The sequence below is a fragment of the Ahaetulla prasina genome, chromosome 1, assembly GCF_028640845.1.
Source record: "Ahaetulla prasina isolate Xishuangbanna chromosome 1, ASM2864084v1, whole genome shotgun sequence".
NCBI lineage: Eukaryota > Metazoa > Chordata > Lepidosauria > Squamata > Colubridae > Ahaetulla > Ahaetulla prasina.
This window is the reverse complement of record NC_080539.1, coordinates 34,557,874-34,575,910: the sequence shown is the minus strand read 5'-3', so window position 1 is coordinate 34,575,910 and position 18,037 is coordinate 34,557,874. Positions and strand designations below refer to the sequence as shown.

The 18,037-nt window shown below is 39.6% G+C and overlaps 1 protein-coding gene across 1 annotated transcript in view; it reads right to left on the bottom strand.

Annotated features, from left to right (window-relative positions):
* Positions 1-518: 518 nt before the first annotated feature.
* C1H8orf74 (chromosome 1 C8orf74 homolog) overlaps positions 519-18,037 on the bottom strand; it is a 32,321-nt gene continuing 14,802 nt past the window's right edge. Inside the window, exons 4-5 of the mRNA XM_058164469.1 lie at positions 7,852-8,252; positions 519-2,992 (exon numbers count right to left, since the gene is read on the bottom strand). Of these exons, the coding sequence (XP_058020452.1) occupies positions 2,723-2,992; positions 7,852-8,252 (671 nt within the window). The 3' untranslated portion in view covers positions 519-2,722. The remainder of the gene's footprint in view (positions 2,993-7,851; positions 8,253-18,037) is intronic.

Genomic DNA, 18,037 nt, shown 5'->3' with positions numbered 1-18,037 from the left:
GTACCCAGCAGTGGAAGGCTGTCCTGTATCGCCTCACATTCCAACATTACGAATTCTGCTGCTTTCTCAGGCAGAAAAAAATGTTCTCCCACTCTGATCTGTTAGGGGAGGAAAAAGATTCATTTTCCCAGAGCTGTGGAGGGAGGCTCCTGCTGTGTGCAAAGGAGAAGGAGTAAGACACGCAACTTTGTCTTTTCCTGCCAAATCATGCCACTGGAGGTGGCTTTAGGCTGCTGAGACTTAGGAGAGGATGTGTCCAGCTCTGTTTCCTGACTGATAACAGTAGCCGGCCCCTCCAACCGGATGTTATGCGTCCTGGGGCTACCTTTATATTTAAGCAAAGGGATGAGGAAAAATCACAACTTGTTTATACTTCAAGAAAAATAACACCGTCGCTTTCTTGCTCTCTGTGAACACATATAGATGGCTCCCTGAAAGAATAACATGACGAAAATACAATGTCCCGCATCCCATAGCAGACCTCGTATTTGAGTGGTGGGGGTCTAGAATACCCAATATAGATTGCAGCCTTTAAAAAAAAAAACCAGACACCCATGCCTCGTTTCCTTTTGCTTGCTTCTTCACTCTGATGGAAGGGTATCTAAGACAGAAGTCATCCCTGAAATAACTTTCTATCAGATCAAACTTCATGTGCATAGACAACATCTTACTGTGTAAACCTGCCTTGTATCAGAAAAGAAGCCAAAGGTGATGGCAATATATACAAAGCAAGAGTATAACAATCAGCTTTTAAGACATATATCATTATTACCACCACTAGTATAAAAAGGCAACTGTTCAGGTGCACGTTCCTTAAAAGTAATTTACTGATACTGAAATTAGAACCCCCAAACATGGCCAAAGGCATTTTGCTGCTTGAGACGGACAAAAAACGCAGTGCTCTTTATTCCACAAACACAAGATGGTTGAATCTTACTTTAGTTTTGGCAGCAGGACAGTACTCTTCATTACACTATATTAAATTTATTTTTATTTCAAAGTTACGTGCAAATAACAATATTCATATGTCTGCCGAGTAATAAAATATAATTAGGTAAAATCTAATCTAATTTTAATCCAATTAAAAGTATGTTAATTATATTAATTAAACTGAATTAATAAGATTGCTCTTCACGTGCTGAATAACTACTATTACATTGAGGATTACAGTTTGTTGACAAGTTTTAGAACATTCGGGGGGCTCTTACATGCCGTCTATGGTGGTATCGTAGCCTTCCACTTTTGAAAGATCATGTTAGGTATTGCCTTAAGGATTTCTTTAACCAAAGGCACTAAGAGATTCCAGGTTCTGCAGTCTCATTTTGTATATTTAAAATACAGGGATTGAATAGAAATAAACTAGGGAAGACTGGCATGAAGCATGCCATTGTACAGAACTGTCCTCTTGTAGAATAAGCTGTTAATTTCCTAGAGGAAAATGCTTCCTTCTGAATATGTCTCATGTCTATGACAATGCTCTTTTAAATCACAGAGGGTGCTATTAGTTGGCAGCACAAACATAGAGTAATTTTGATGAAGCCATTTTGTTTTCATGTGGTCTCATAAGACTAGGATGTCTTTCATCTCAGATATCTTCAGATTTTGTCCTCTTCCCACCCATGCCTTTTCCTTTAATTTACAGTAATTTCTAGAGGCTTATCGTGCTGCAGCAAATTTTGGAGAGCACTGAGGCAATGAGGGCATTAGTCCTGTTATTATAGTCTCTTTCAGGAAGGAAATTCCATTATCTGCTTAGATGGTGGGTATTGCCCCCCCCAAATAATACTTGACCTTCCCTTAAGGCCCTAGAGTATCTGTGTATTAGCCTAAACTGAAGACAACTGAGAAACCTAAAAGCTATTGGAGGGTGGAACCTTGAAACTGAACTGCATTCCTGTTTAATTTGTTGATGAAAGATCAAAACCAAGAGATCCCCGAAGAGGAAGTATCTGGCAGGAGAATGGGGGCAAATGGTATCTTGACAGCCATTGTTTTGACTTTAAAATATCCAAATTTAAAAATAAATACAAATTATCCCACTCCCACCAATTGTATATTTACCTGAATTTTAAAATGATGCTTGAATGTTTAGGATTACAGTGCATACGAACCATTGACCTAATGCAGGCAACTAAACGTGCATGTACTGCTGGCTATAAGAATGTGGCTATAAGAATTCTGGCATGTGGCACAACTTCAATCAATTTCCCCAGCTAACCTGTGGCACTATTCTGGCAAAAGCTGAAAGAAAAAACTTTAGAAACCCAGAACGGGTCACTGGATTGCACTGCTAAGTAATGTTTGCTGATTCTCAGATTCAAACACGAATGTTAGTTTGAATTTATTTGCCTATTTCTATCCGCTGTAGGTAAAAATATTCAAATTTTTATTCTCCTAAAATGACAATTTATTTTAAAATTTTAAGTCATTTAAATTAAGGGGAAGTAGAAGTTTCATATAATGGGTGTATGATGTGTCTCAATCTATTCACAATACCTTCCATAGCAAATTGAATATGTCAGTGCAAGGCTATGAGAGAATCCTTCCTTTTAAAACACAGACATCTGAACCCTGCCTCCAGTCTAAAGTAGCATCCCTCTGAGAATCAGTTTGAAAGGCAAAATACTTAGAATGCCTGGGATAAAAAAAGTATAATTACAAGGAGATGTACGGCTTGCTTCCTCATTGAAGGATGCACAATAAGAGAACCCCAAAGCAATCTTCATTTCTTTTTCTTCTTTTGGTCCTTCTCCGTTTTGTCTTCGTTTTCTAAAGAGTTCTCCTGTGTCTTCTTTTGAGGTTTGCTTGATTTTTTTCCTCGCAAGTCAGGACAGAATGGAGGTGGGTATGGAGCAGGTGAATTGACCATCAAGGCCTTTTTCTGAAGCTTTAGTTCCAAAATTTCAAAGGTAGCCTGGATCTCATGTTGAATAATACGGTGCAGGTTCTGGATCTGTGTTTTAATTGCTTCATTGACTAAAGATATTAGTGTCTGGAAGACAAGATTAATATAGGTGATATTTCTGATATATTAAACAATTATGGTTGGAAATTGATTGATTGATTGATTAGTCTAACAAGATTATAATCTGCTTCAATCCAAACGGATGTGAATGTGTTGAATTTACCTGGTGATCATCTAAAGAATTGCTTGAGGGTCTCCACTGAATGGTGAATAATGCGTAGAAAAATACAGTGCAAGAACAGTATAAAAATAATGTAAAAATAAAAATCACTACTACAATTCGTATTACCTCTGAGGAAATTTATAGTTATTTGGGGCACATTGGAATGTTGTTTTTAACCATTTAGTCATATCCGACCCTTGGTGAATTTATAGGCAAATGCTCTCCATGCTACCCTATCAAGCACAGCTTCTTTCAATTGTATTAATTTGATTTGATTGCAGAAATCAAGGACACTTAAATCAATATTGACCTCTATGAGAGAGGGGTCCAGATAATATAGATTACCACAGAATGCCTGACATTTCCTCCACACTATGTGTAGTGCTCATTATGAGGAATGGGGACTCTCAACAGATTCTCTTTAGATCGCAGGGGTGGTATTCACTTACCTCCGCTATTGGTTCGCAAATGTGAGGGCATGTGCAAACCTTCTGCGCATGCACAGAGCATCAAAAATCGGATGTGATGATGTCCAGGTGGGTGGGCGGAGCCTCCCGCAGCCACCGCTACCAGTTCGCTCGAACTGGATAGAACCAACTGAATACCACCACTGGATCAGGGTGTCAAACTTGCGTTGTCATGGTGTCGTCACATGATGTATCGTGACTTTTTTCTTCTTCACTAAACCAGGTGTGGGTTGGCCAGCGCATGACACATCTGACCCATGGGCCAAGAGTTTGACAGCCCTGGTTTAGATGGTCAGACTGGTCAAGCAAAGTCAATTCTGGCAAAATATTCAATCGTTGGTAGGCCAATACATGCTGGTGCTATACCCCACAAGGCATTTTTGGGGAGACTTGAATATGAAAACATTCAAGAACAGTTGCAATTTATAATGTCTTGCTAAATCATTAGAATCTTCTTGGTCCTTTGATTAGATAAACAATATCTCCTGATTGCTTAGAACAATGGACTTCTAAACAAGTTACTTGCATACCCTCATAATTCAGCAACAGGTAAATACCAGTAGTTACATGATTCTTTGTAGGCCCTGTGAAAAGATAACACAAAATATGGCCGAGGAAACAATCAAACTTCTGTAGATCAACAGCAGCTCCATTTGCTGGATATTGTCCACCTTGACCTTCTTAAATCCATTTGCATATAGCCTCTCAGTGAGGTACCAGTAAAAATTATTAAGGTCCTTTCCTCATTAGTGAGTATGTAATATTTTTATAGCATTGCTTAATTATCATTACCTTGATGAACGTATCTTTTCTTTTATGTACACTGAGAGCATATGCACCAAGACAAATTCCTTGTGTGTCCAATCACACTTGGCCAATAAAATTCTATTCTATTCTATTCTATCATTGAGGTTTAAGCAGCATATGATTCCTTTCATATATTGGCCTACCAACGATTGAAGAATACCATAACTTATTAGTAAAAAGCATGGAAAAACTTCCTGTCTACCTAACTTTATTTTATTTCTCCATTAATTTTGTTAATACTTTATTAATGCCATCTGAAAACCAAATGACCAACTATCCATGTCATCTTTATTTGTAAGAATGCTTCTGGGCCTCACTTAATCCTTCCATAATTAGACAAGAATAGGGAGCTGTGAAATTTCTTTTAAAATGTATGCATCTCCCTGGGAAAAATATTAAAGTATGCTAAAGCAACAGGAAAAAGTAATATGGATGGGTAAACAGAGAGGTGATAAAAGCATATTTTACAATGGAACACACACAAACATGACAGCCAAAGACATTGGCCTCCAAGGAGGACTAGGAGATAGATTTCTTGGGTTCCACATGGCAGAGTAGCAGGAGAGGTATTCAAAAACAGCAGGGTGCTATACTCATGATATACATTGCAATGGAATGAGAAGAGGTCCATATGCCAGCTGAGACTTATCAAGCCAAACAGATCCCCATTGACTACATAGGTATGCACATGCATACACACACACACACACCTGCTGAAGGGTGGGGCTTGGGAACATAAATTTAATCTGACTATAAAGCTGGGAAGGAGCCAACAGAACAGCGTGGGGACCCAGGATATCATTTAGGTCAAGGTGGCAGCTGGCAACCAGTATGAATGATACTGGTGAAAAGAAGCCAGCAGGCAGCTGAGGTAACATTCCTTTAATCAATTTCCCAAAAGCTGTTAAGTTTTGAGGAGATCAATTGGACCTTGAAGGCCTCAGTGATGATAGGCTGAATTTAGGACTGACAAAGAATTGGGAATATCAAAATTTGGATTCTCCCCCCCCCCCCCAAATATAGACAGAATGGTACTGAACCAAAAAAAAAATGATTAGGGAATTATATCCCAGCAATCATCGCTTGAGTTCAAAAGGTGATATTCTCTCCGTTCATTTGAATGTACTTGCCTTTGCTGGCAGCTGAATGAAGCACAAATGCATAAGCATTAATGGGCCATTCATTTCACTCCACAGATGAGCTGACAAGTGAAAAAACTGCCTCTCACTTCCTTAAACAATATCCTACAGGGCAGAGAAGAACCAGAAAAGCAAGCCCAGGCAGGTGGGAATTTTCAATCTGGAACATGATAAACTCGTCAGAGGTTGATTATGCAAATCAAAGAGAGAGAAGAAACAGAATGTTTTGGAGGAGTCAATCAAAGTCATAACCCTCACGTGCTGTCAATCTACAGTGTGAACTGTACATTCTGAAATCTTCAGGGCAAAATAAACAATAATCAAGAAGCAAACAGCAAGTTTAAGAGCCATAGAGAAATAACAATATTGCTCTCCCTCTACACATACGGGTGTGTTGGATTTCAACTTCCATTATTTCCTTCAATCTCTTCAGCACTTTCTAGATCAAGGGTCTCCAACCTTGGTCCCTTTAAGACTTGTGGACTTCAACTCCCAGAGTCCCTCAGCCAGCAAAACTGGCTGAGGAACTCTGGGAGTTAAAATCCACAAGTCTTAAAGGGACCAAGGTTGGAGACCCCTGTTCTAGATCATAGGCATAATATAATGTCCTCCTTTGAGTATCTAATCAGCTCTTCTTGGCCTGAGAAGTGGTCTTGTGGATCAGTTGGTTGCTCAGATGAATATAATAATTGGATTCACACAACCTGTGCATTATCTGGTTGGTTGCTTAATGTTTTGTCTTTGCACAATATATTGAAGGATTAACTAACCAAACAAACTGGGTTTGCACAACATGCTAAGCTAGTAAAACAGAAAGTGAATGCAGCCCAGTGGTGGGATCCTATCGGTTTAACAACCGGTTCGCTGAGTGTACGCTTTGCTATGTGAGCATGGGCAGTTTGTTGAAAATTGAACTTTCACATTGCTGAGAGCAAGGAAAACAACTGAGGAGCGGCAATCCACTCTGCCGCCCCGATCAGCTGGGCTTCGGAAGCAGAAATAAATGTGAGCAAAACGCAGGGGCAAACGGGGGGGGGGGCACTTCAAAGAAAGAGAGAACCGGTTCACTCATGGCTGAAAGTCTGAGCTAACTGTTTGCCTGAACCAGTCCCAACCAGTAGAATCCCACCACTGATGCAGCCACACTATTATTGGTTGTTAATTATGTTGCAGGAACATTGCCAATGTATGATTGGCAGAGTGGCAGTGACAAAATGGAATAAAGGAGTGACAGAGCTTTTGAAAACATTTTGAGGGCAAGAATAAGAACTTGGAAATGAGAGTCAGGCGTAAAGCTTCCATTTTTGTTACTAAATTTTGTGTTACATAAGAATAGAAGAGCCTCCACTAAATCCAGTGTCCTAAACCTTATAGGAGTCAGACAGACTCTTTAAAGATCACAAGCAAAACAAGAAAAGTAAGTGGGGCAGTGAAAAAATACAGAAATAACTTGGAGAAAGGCTAGAACATCTAAAATAGGGGTGTCAAACTCAGAGCCCGGAGGCCCAGATCTGGCCCGTGGGATGCTTAGATCTGGTTGGTGGGGCTGCCCTGGAAACAGTGAAGGACCGGCCCATGGTGCCTCTGCCAGCAAAAATGGAGCTCGGGATGGCCACCTGTGGCCCTCCTGAGCTCCATTTTCACTGGCAGAAGGTTGCAGGAGGCTGTTGCAGCCAAAAATGGAGCTCGGGAATCCATTTTCTCTGGCAGAGTGCTCGGGCCACCAGAGGCACCCCAAACATGAGTGACATCAAGCTGGCCATGCCCATCTTGGCCACACACAACCTGCCCCCCTTAGGTCAAACACAGCCTTGATGCGGCCCTCAATGAAATCAAGTTTTACACCCCAGATCTAAGATAAAGAATTTTCGGCTATGATACCCTCTAAGGAGCCTCTGGATATCCTTTCTATTTTGATAATCTACAGTCTCAATGCCAGAGTTCTCTTTATGAATGGGCAATTCCTGACCCCCATTCCATGGCAACCCGAGTGCCCCTACCATATTTTCAACATTTCAAATGTACCCTGCTAGTTAAAATTTGAGAAACCTAATGGCTAGGCCCATGCCTAACCAAAGTTCTTTAGAAGAGATTAAATGAAATCCAGTGGCGGTCGATTACCTATTACGTATGTGTAACAATAATAACTTAACAATACACAGTGCTAAATTAACAATATCATAGAGCAGGAATGGGCACTTATGGCCCTTTTATTACTTGTGAACTTCAACTCTGGGAGTGGAAGTCCATAAGTCACAAAAGGGCCATCGTTCCCAACTTCTGTAAAAAAATGCTATATTCTTCATTTACCTCTGAGTTAAGGGTCTGTGTTTGTCTTCTGACCCTTTGGTACACTTCCCTGAGAAGATGTTCCCGCTCTGCTTGCAAAGCTTCTCGGATATGCAATATACTGGCCTGTTTTTCTTCTTCAGCTGCACAGAGGGCAGCTAATTCTTGCTGGTAGTTCCACATTTCAATATCTATGCCTTCACTCAAAGGAGGAGGGCTGGGGGGAGCACAGACCTCAAGAATGGCAAATGTCTGATTGCGGTCTCTCTCCCGAGTCATCACAAATTGATACAGCCAATAATGCTTGAGAAATGTGTTTGAAAAGTAATCATACACGGCAGACTGTTGGAAAGAGGAGAGCTGAACCGGAAAGGCAGCCAGTTTCTCTTGAAGGATTCTGATGGCTTGCAACAGGGAAAAACCTGAAAGGAAGAAAAGAAAAGAGCAATGATACATACACGTTTGATAAATGCAAATAAAAAAAGAACATACAACTTTTGGAGTATCTTCCTGCTCTTCATTCAACATACAAAGGAAGAGATTAGCATTTCCAAATGCTGAAAAGACAGTCCATGCGAATGGCTACCCTTAACTCAATCTTATTCATTTGTTTTCCAGGGAAATGTTAAGTCTTTTGCAGTGGTGAAATCCAATTTTTTTTACTATCAGTTCTTTGGGCGTGGCTTGATGGGCATGGTGTGGCTTGGTGGGTGTGGCTTGGGTGTGGCAAGGGAAGGATATTGCAAAATCTCCATTCCCACCCCACTCCAGGGGAAGGATAATGCAAAATCCCCATTCCCACCCTACTCTGGGGCCAGCGAGAGATGGTATTTGTCGGTTCTCTGAACAGCTCAAAATTTCTGCTACCGGTTCTCTAGAACAGGGATCTCCAACCTTGGCAACTTTAAGACTTGTGGACTTCAACTCCCAGAATTCCTCAGCCAGCTTTGCTGTCTCCAACCTTGGCAACTTTAAGACTTGTGGACTTCAACTCCCAGAATTCCTCAGCCAGCTTTGCTGTCTCCAACCTTGGCAACTTTAAGACTTGTGGACTTCAACTCCCAGAATTCCTCAGCCAGCTTTGCTGGATGAGGGATTCTGGGAGTTGAAGTCCACAAGTCTTAAAGTTCTCAAGGTTGGAGATCCCTGCTCTAGAACTTGTCAGAACCTGCTGAATTTCACCCCTGGTCTTTTGGTTCTAAGTAAAATACCAGGAGTTGCTAAAAGTAAAAAGAATACTATATATAAAACATGTTATAAGAAATTAATTCTAAACACTGCAAAATACAACTAAGAATAATCATATCAAACTAAAACTCCAAGGTTCCTCAAACCAATTTAGATATTAACAGGCAAATCAGACTCAAATTTTCAGGCACTAACACTTGAGAAAAGAGCCAGATTTTCATAACCTTCTAGAAGGCTAGAATGGCCAATTAGAGGACAAGGCAGTTCCAAAGAGTGGACCTTATTATAGACAAGATATATCTCCTAGGTTCTGCATAATGTCGTCAGTAGGTACTTGGGGGATTCCCATTCTGCTGGACTCAGTAGAATGCGTTGAAAGCATTGGATATCCCTCCCTGCCCTTTACTCCCTCATCCTGGACCCATGCCTTCCTTTCCCCAGTCAAAGAGCCCCATCCCAATTGCACTAATAGAGTCCATTAACAGGTGGGATACACCTGGTACACACCACATACACACAAACAATCTGGGAGCTTTTTCATAGCATTCTGCACCCATACGCTTGGGATACCTGCCAACTTCTTACCCCACACTCAAATATCCTCCCACACACTCCATACCCAGGTGCTGAATGCTATGCTTAAAAATTAAGTAAAGGCCACAGACTAACCACTCCTATATTAGACAAAGATTTTTTTTCCCCTCCTTCAAATATCCTGAAAATATTTTGAGCTGCAGGTGTGCCCGACTGAACTTTGTGCATGTAAAGTTATGGACACACGCTTTCTACACAATGCATTGTGGTATCCTGAGATGCACTTCAGCATTGCTTGTGACAGGAAATGTAGGTCAAGCCTGGAAAGATGCCCCTGAATCAGATATCATCGGATTAGTGTACAGAGGGTTAGGGTTAGTAGTGTACAGAGAAAAATTAAGTGGTAAAATGAAGCACTGCATGTATAAGATATTGCCTTGAATGTTTCAGAGAAAATGTATTGTAAACCAGCTAGAAAACGAAGGAGAAAGATTCTAACACCTATGTTTCTTTTCTATGCTGCTTTCCTACTTACAAAGAAGATTTAAATTAGGAAGAATTCAATATTTGGAACTCCTTTATCTAGAGTGTACATTTGTACATTCTGTTTCTTATTCCATTCATTCACATCTATTCACAGGTACATGTCACAGCTCCCTAGAATAAAGTCAATTCTTTTGAGCTACAACCTCAGATACCTTCTGAAATAGCACAACATTCAAGACACAAACTGTCAGACAGGTTTTGGGCACTGCAGCAGTGCCTAATTAAAGGAGAGAGCACTCTTTCCTATTTACCTTGCCTTGCCCTCATTCTAGATTGGTTGCTTACTGCTTCAAGAAGCTGTCCATGCCACAGCGGCTGGTAGCTTTGTCCTGCTCTTCCCTGTCCATGGGAAAAAAGTGGCTCAGTGGCTAAGACACTTGTCAATCAGAAAGGTCAGCAGTTCAGCAGTTCGAATCCCTAGTATAGGTCTCCTGTGTGAGCAGGGGGTTGGACTAGATGACCTCCAAGGTCCCTTCCAACCCTGTTACTGTTACCTTGGAACCCAAGGGAAAGGGCCTGAATTGCAACAGTTCAATACATCTGACCAATAGATGTCCCAACTTTACAGATGTACAGCTACCAGTAGGGTCACTCGTTTGGTTTGTTATTTGTATGCCCATCTTAATCATTAAGAAGTCAGTTGTTTCCTTTGTATATCCTGAGTAGCATTTTTTCCCATATCATTCTTGTAGTCTGTCATTTTTTAATCCACTTCCAAATCAGTCTTGACCAGTAAAACTTGCTCCTCTTCCATATAATCTTTTATATATAGGCTAGCTATAATAGATTTTCTTCTGAGCTATATATCCCTAATTTATTCTTTCAAATCTCCCAATGGACCACTTACCATCACTGTAACTGAGTCCATCCACTTTGTTGCTGGCCTTCCTCTTTTTTCCTTTCCTTTAACCTTTCCCAGAATTAGGGTCTTTTTCCAAGGGCTGTGCCTTCACATAATGTGTCTGGAGTAGGATCATTTGAGCCTAGACATTTGAGCCTTTTGATCATTTGAGCCTAGACATAAAACTTGGCAACTCCAAATCTCAACCAGCAAATGCTCAGTCTTACATATTGGAAAAAAGAACCCTATCTACAAGTACAAGCTTGATGGTCATTACCTTACTGACGACACCCACCCTGTCAAAGATCTTGGAGTTTTCATATCAAATGACCTAAATGCCAAAACCCACTGCAACTACATAGCAAAAAAGGCTCTAAGAGTTGTAAACCTAATTTTATGCAGCTTCTTTTCCAAAAACTCTACACTACTAACTAGAGCATACAAAACATTTGCCAGACCTATTCTTGAATACAGCTCATCCGTCTGGAACCCATACCACATCTCTGACATTAATACAATCGAACGCGTCCAGAAATATTTTACTAGAAGAGTTCTTCGCTCCTCCGAAAACAACAAAATACCACCAGGCTTGAAATCCTGGGATTAGAAAACTTAGAACTCTGCCGACATCAACATGACCTATGACCGACATCAACATGACCTAAAATCATCTATTGTAATATCCTTCCTGTAAAAGACTACTTCAGCTTCAATCGCAATAATACAAGAGCAAACAATAGATTCAAACTTAATGTCAACCGCTTCAAACTTGATTGCAGAAAATATGACTTCTGTAACAGAGTTATTAACGCTTGGAACTCATTACCTGACTCCATAGTCTCTACTGATAATCCCAAAAAATTCAACCAAAAACTGTCTACTATTGACCTCACCCCATTCCTAAGAGGACTATAAGGGGCGTGCATAAGAGCACAAAAGTGCCTACCGTTCCTGTCCTATGGTTCCCTTCATTATATCAAATTAACATAGCTGTTGCATACTTTTACTTATATATATATATATTTCTTTTATGATGTGTTGTTTTTTTTATGTCGATGTTTGTGTATACTGTTGTGACAAAATGAAATAATAAATAATAATTTGTACCTCTGAATTGATTTGTTCAATGATCCCTGGGTTTGTTTTCTTGGCTGTCCATGATATTCCCAGGAGTCATTTCCAACATCAAAGTTTAAAGGTGTCAATATTCTTCCTACACTTTCTTTAGAGTCCAAGTACCAGAATTACCAGAAGGTAATATTTTTTTTCTATTATTCTTTGAAGAGTAACTTCAAAAGTTGTGGAAAATCTGTTATGCTTTGTTACCTATTACTTTGGATGAAATCAGATGACTAGAGAGACCTGAAGCAGGCAATGGATGTAGGACAGAGGACTGGAAAAGAAACAGCAAATTTCACAAAGGCAGTTTTCTCCTGACTCAGTCATGAGTAGAGAGCACTTCAATTCAGCACTGGGGAAAGATCTACTGTCAAAATCACAAAGAAAACCAACCTACTTTCTCGTTGTCCATTTTGTTACATGAGATCTTCAAGGCATCCTTCTTCCTGGTTTCCTTGGCTTCAAGGCTTTTTCAAATAAGCTACTGTATGAGGAATTCTCTTGCAGGGACAAAAGTATTGGCTGACAGAACTGCCTTCTATGTGCTGGGCTGCCATTTTACATATAATTTTCCTTTCTGATCAACCCCCTCACAATTTTCCTCAAACTAAGACTTTCCAGATGTTTAGGACTTGGGCTGTTGGGAGTCCAAATCATCCGGAGGACAGAAGTAAAAGGGAAAAATACTTTATCCTACACTGCTCTCTGCTTATCTTTTAATTTGTAGATAGGTTTTCACTCAAACAAAAAGGATGGCACTATTGTAGCTCAAAATGATTACTGCCTTTTTTCCACCTCAGGATTCTATCACCTCATTCCCTCCTTGTGTAGATATAGATCCTCAACTTTCAGTAGATTAAAAGGAAGGTAAGAGCAGTGCATCGATAGAAGGTACTACTTGCAGCACTTGAAGGACACCCAAGTGTGATTTTGCAGCACACTCTGTGGCAGGGAGATGCCCCTTATCTCACCTCTCACTTGTACACATTCTCTCTCTTTATTTGCAAGTGTAGTTCTGATATGCTACAGATCATTGCAAACAAACAAGCCTTCACATTTCCCAGCTTAGAGACAAAATTCTACTAATGGGTGTTTGGCTGGAGTTGAAAATTAAGAAAGCAGCTCTTATTATTCCTGCCTTCTACTCCTATCTTGCATCGCCCTATCTTGAAAAAGGACCATGATGAAGAAAAGAATAATGAACACTCATGGTATATTCATGAATGTTCTAGTTAATGGGTGCAAGTAGAGTTGGCTTTAAGCTAAGGCTGAGTAGGCAGTAGTCGAGGGCACCAAAACTTAGGGGTGCAGCGCTATGGAGTAAGCCCCCCATTCCTCATGCTCCAATCACATCTTTCCAAACTAGTTTTCTTTGAAAGGAAAGTCTGCTGAGGACTAGTACATAGAACTGTGTGTAGCATCTCATTTGGCCCTAAGCCAGTTGAGCCCGTCTTTGGGTGGTGGATCACTACACAGCTGTGCATCAAAAAACAAACGAAAAAAAACAACCCACCCATCAATGTGTTTTTTAATCCCTGCAGAATTTTGTCTTGCATTCATAAAGTTTTCATGCTTAAGACAAAATGGATTTTTGTTTGGTTTTTTCCTTTGCCAAGTTCTATTTCTGGAGATTAACTGCTGGTGCATTCTGCCTCTTCAGTCTTCTCATCCATTGTAAATTGTAAAAGCAGGCAGAAGAACAAAAGACCAATTTTTTTGGCAAAGTTAGGAAAGAACTACTTTGTTTTCCTACTGCTTCAGGTTGCTTTGTGACCAGATAAATAAGATCTTCATCATCAAATAGATAAAGGGATAGGTAGGTAATACGTGGGCCACTCATAGCCCCCCAAACCCATGTTTATACTCTCAGAACAAAACTGTAAACGATGAGATGGTGTGGGTTCATTTTATAAGAGGAAAAGATGCCAGAGAGGTGCATTAAGTCTTCATGAAGACTTAATGCACCTATTTTGCATCGGGGGACAACCCCAATCCCCATAGGGATGCAGCGCTATATCAACAAATGTATCACATATACCCAGCTTTGTACTTGGCCATCAGGAGTCCTGATTGAGTGGAAAAACCTACTCACACAAGTACTGCCTCGGGAATAGGCAGCTGCTGAGGTTTACCAAGAAATATGCCAGTATCACAAGGTACAAATAATTGGTATGATCCTGTCTCCCTTAACTATTTGCTGAATGTGTGGAAGCAGCAGGGTTGTCCTTTCCATGACAAATGAGGGAGTAAGGAGAATGAGACTGGACAACAGCAGATAATCTAGGAGAATTTTTCTTTTGCAAAATTCAAACTGCATTTTCCTACTACACACAGATTGAAACAGAAGAAGACTCAAATATTGGCATATAAAGGGCCACAGTACTTTACTGATTTCACAATAGGTTGCAGTATTAATTATATTTAAATATCTTAAATAAATAGCCTACAAGAATACATATTTAATTTTTCTGAGATGAGAGTTACAATAGCAACTGATTTTTTTTTAATATCAGACAACCCCATCCCTTAATCAGCACTGACTTTGTCAGCTGTAACTTAATGGCTAAACAATAAAGGAGCTTGGCCTTCTCAAGGTCATGCTAGTAAATGCAGTGAATTGGCTTATTTATTTTTCAATCTTAATATTCAATTTAATATTCAATAATTCAATTTTAATATCTATATTTTTTACTTTTAATTAATTGGGCAGTAGAATAAGTTTTTTAATGATTGTTTTAATTTGTATATTGATGTTTTTATATGCCTGTGAACCGCCCTGAGTCCTTTGGGAGATAGGGCGGTATATAAATTCAAACAATAAATAAATAAATAAATAAATCTGGACAAACATTCAGTTGAACATTTTCACCAATCATCTACACCGGGGGGGGGGGCGTCAAACTCACATCACCATGGCGGTGTCACGTGATGTATCAGGACTTTCCCCCCCTTTGCTAAACCAGGTGTGGGTGTGGCCAGCGGGTAATGCATCGTACCTGTGGACTGGGAGTTTGACAGCCCATGGGGCCAAATCAACTATGCCCCAGAATATTTTTCTGAATGAAATTACTTTTTTTAACAAACAAAGACATTTCAACCTCTCCAAAATATTTCTAAACTCACAACAATAGTTTGGTTGGGGGATGCAAAGCCTCTCTAAGAGCTGTAGAATACAGATTGCTAGGTTAGTTGAGTCCTTGCTTTAACCCCGCTGGATTTAATATTTAAGTTTTCTTCATATGAAGGAATGAATTTGTTCAAATCCATAAAATAAAAAAATAATTCAGAATATCTGAAATCTGTATTTGGCAGTCTATATTTTGATCTCTCATAATCTGGTTAAATGGCTTGTGACTCATAAGCCACCAGAATATAGGGGTGATGGGTGGCAGAGAAATTTAATAAGTAAAGTAAAGGTAAAGATAAAGGTAAAGGTAAAGGTAAAGTTAAAGGTAAAGTAAAGTAAAGTAAAGTAAAATAAAGTAAAAGATTATAAAATAAAATATAAAATAACAACAGCTAAAGTAGATTGCGTTCAGCACACTGTCCATCAATTAATTTCTAGTCACAGCAAGGCATCTTGGTGCCTCCTTCCTCTCCATTGTATAAAGAATAAAAAACTAGCTTCTCATGGGAATACTGTAGCTGTGCCAATTTGCCTCTGTAAAGCTGTCACTCTCATGTAGCAATTGCCCAGAAGTATTTAATGGTGCAAATATCAAAGTGTTGGGCCTGCTTGTGTGTAGGTGTGTGCATGCATGTATGCAGAGAGGTGAAGCAGATAACAGATGAACATTGTGAAATGCAATGTGACAATGGCAGGCTCTAACTTCTCCACCTAGACACCATCACAGTAGTATGGGGATAACCTATCATTGATAGCAGGATAATCTGTTTCATCAGAGATTCCTCTGTGGGTGGATTCTTATCACCTTATTTGGAGATAGGGTTTAAAGGAATTGGAACACCAGAAAAATCTCACATGGTGGCCTTCCCCAGATTCCCACCATCCTCCAGCTGGTATGCCTAGGGGATAATAGTGTCAACTCACTTGCAAGACATCGATTTGAAGGAGGCTGGTAGAAGTTTCCCCCAAACAGGAGTTCGGTTGTACTTTGGACATCAAGCTCCAAAAAATCAGAGTTGACAGTCTTCAGTGATATGATTCACCACAAGACACAGCTGGGAAGCCTCTGAAGTCCATCACGTCTTAAAACCTGGGCTGAATAAACATATGCCACACCTTGATGGCGTGAACTGAAGAAGGTATTATCTCATAAGTAAACAAGGGTGGCTTGATTAGCTGTAATTTGCTTCTTGGCAGCAACACAGGGGCAAAACTGATGAAAGTGAGTGTGGGGGAGAAGATACAAGCCTCTTAGAATTTGGAGGTCAGGGAAAATGTGTATGTTTATCGAAAGGTACAGTACACAGCCCGAGGCAACTTGGGAAAAATGCATGCATCTGCATGTTAAATGCCAAGCTGCTAATGGGACTGAATAAATAGATATCAAAACTGAGCCAAAAATGGAATAGGGCTTAGCAATTCAAATATCTTGTAGGAACTAGTCTAAAAAAATAGTGGGAAAGAACAGATTTAGCTAAATTAACTCTCTGGCATCCCTCACCAATGAAAAATGCTGTGGGAGATACGTGAAAAAAATTGTAGAGCAACTAGGAAGATGACCTTCTTCAAAAACCTAACCTGGTTGTTTTAAGAGAGGGATCTTAATTTAGATTCTGATTGGAAACTGTTTCCAATATGTTTAAATTATTCAGTTTTACTTAATCAGTATTTGTCTATGGAGATTCTGTTATCAGATCATTTTTTTGTTTTTGTTTTGTTTTTAAAAATGCACCTTTGGGATGTTAATCAATGTTTCTCACTCTTAGTAACTTTAACTAATGTGTGAACTTCAACTCCCAGAATTTTCTAGCCAGAAGAATTCTGGGAGTTGAAGTCCCAGACACCATAAAGTTGTTACTGAGTACAATGCAGGAAGGTGGGTGACTAATGCATTTTATAAATAAATAAACTTGTATAAATTGAGAACCACCGATTTACTGTAGCTCAAAGAATGGAGAAAGAGAGTCTTCCATGGAGCACCATTCACATTTTATTTTAGACGGTTATTGGCCAGAGGTATATTAATCCTGTCTTTTATATGCATGCAATTGATGTCCCCAGGAAATGACTCAAACAACATGTTACATTAACTAGTTGACATGGCAACTCCCTTTCTGTTTTTATTTTGTTCAAAGCGTGATTTCTACATCAACAGTATTTTCACCTTCTCTCTCTTCCTCAGAAGCAATTTCAGAAAATCTTGCAACGATCCCCATACTGCCTTTCTATGAACTCAGGCTAAGGTGATCTGTGTCTTCTGCTGACCTATCACTAATCAATACCATGCACTTATCCCCATTCTTTTTTCATCACACAGTTGCTTTCGGAATGAATAGTCAATCAAAAGTCTGCTTATACAAAGTTACATGGCGCTCAAGTGAAGTGTTATGATTTGAGAACCGTATCGGTTCAGCAACCCAAAGACTTTGCTGGCAAAGTCAGAAGCAAATGATCAGAGATCAGACAGATACATATGCAATAAAAATCCATCCCCCCCCAAATTTAACAACCTACTTTCCAACTTTAAAGAAATATTTGAAAAATGTGCATTAGGTAAAACATTCCTTCAAACTGCACTAGTGGAGAGAAAGTGTGCATAAAAATGCACTATTCATATTGGGGAAACGCCTGCATTAGGAATTTATACAAAATGCAAAGATTACATACTTTTTTGAACTGAGAAATTGAATAAAATGAATTTTACAGAATTTTCCCATTTCCCTGTCAGTATTTCCTTTTGCCAAGTGTGCTGCTGCTTCCAACAGACTGATTATGGGATCCATAGACATAAAATTGGATTTGAACCACTTACTTTAAAAAAAAAAAAGCATGCCTTACCGCATGAATACTCC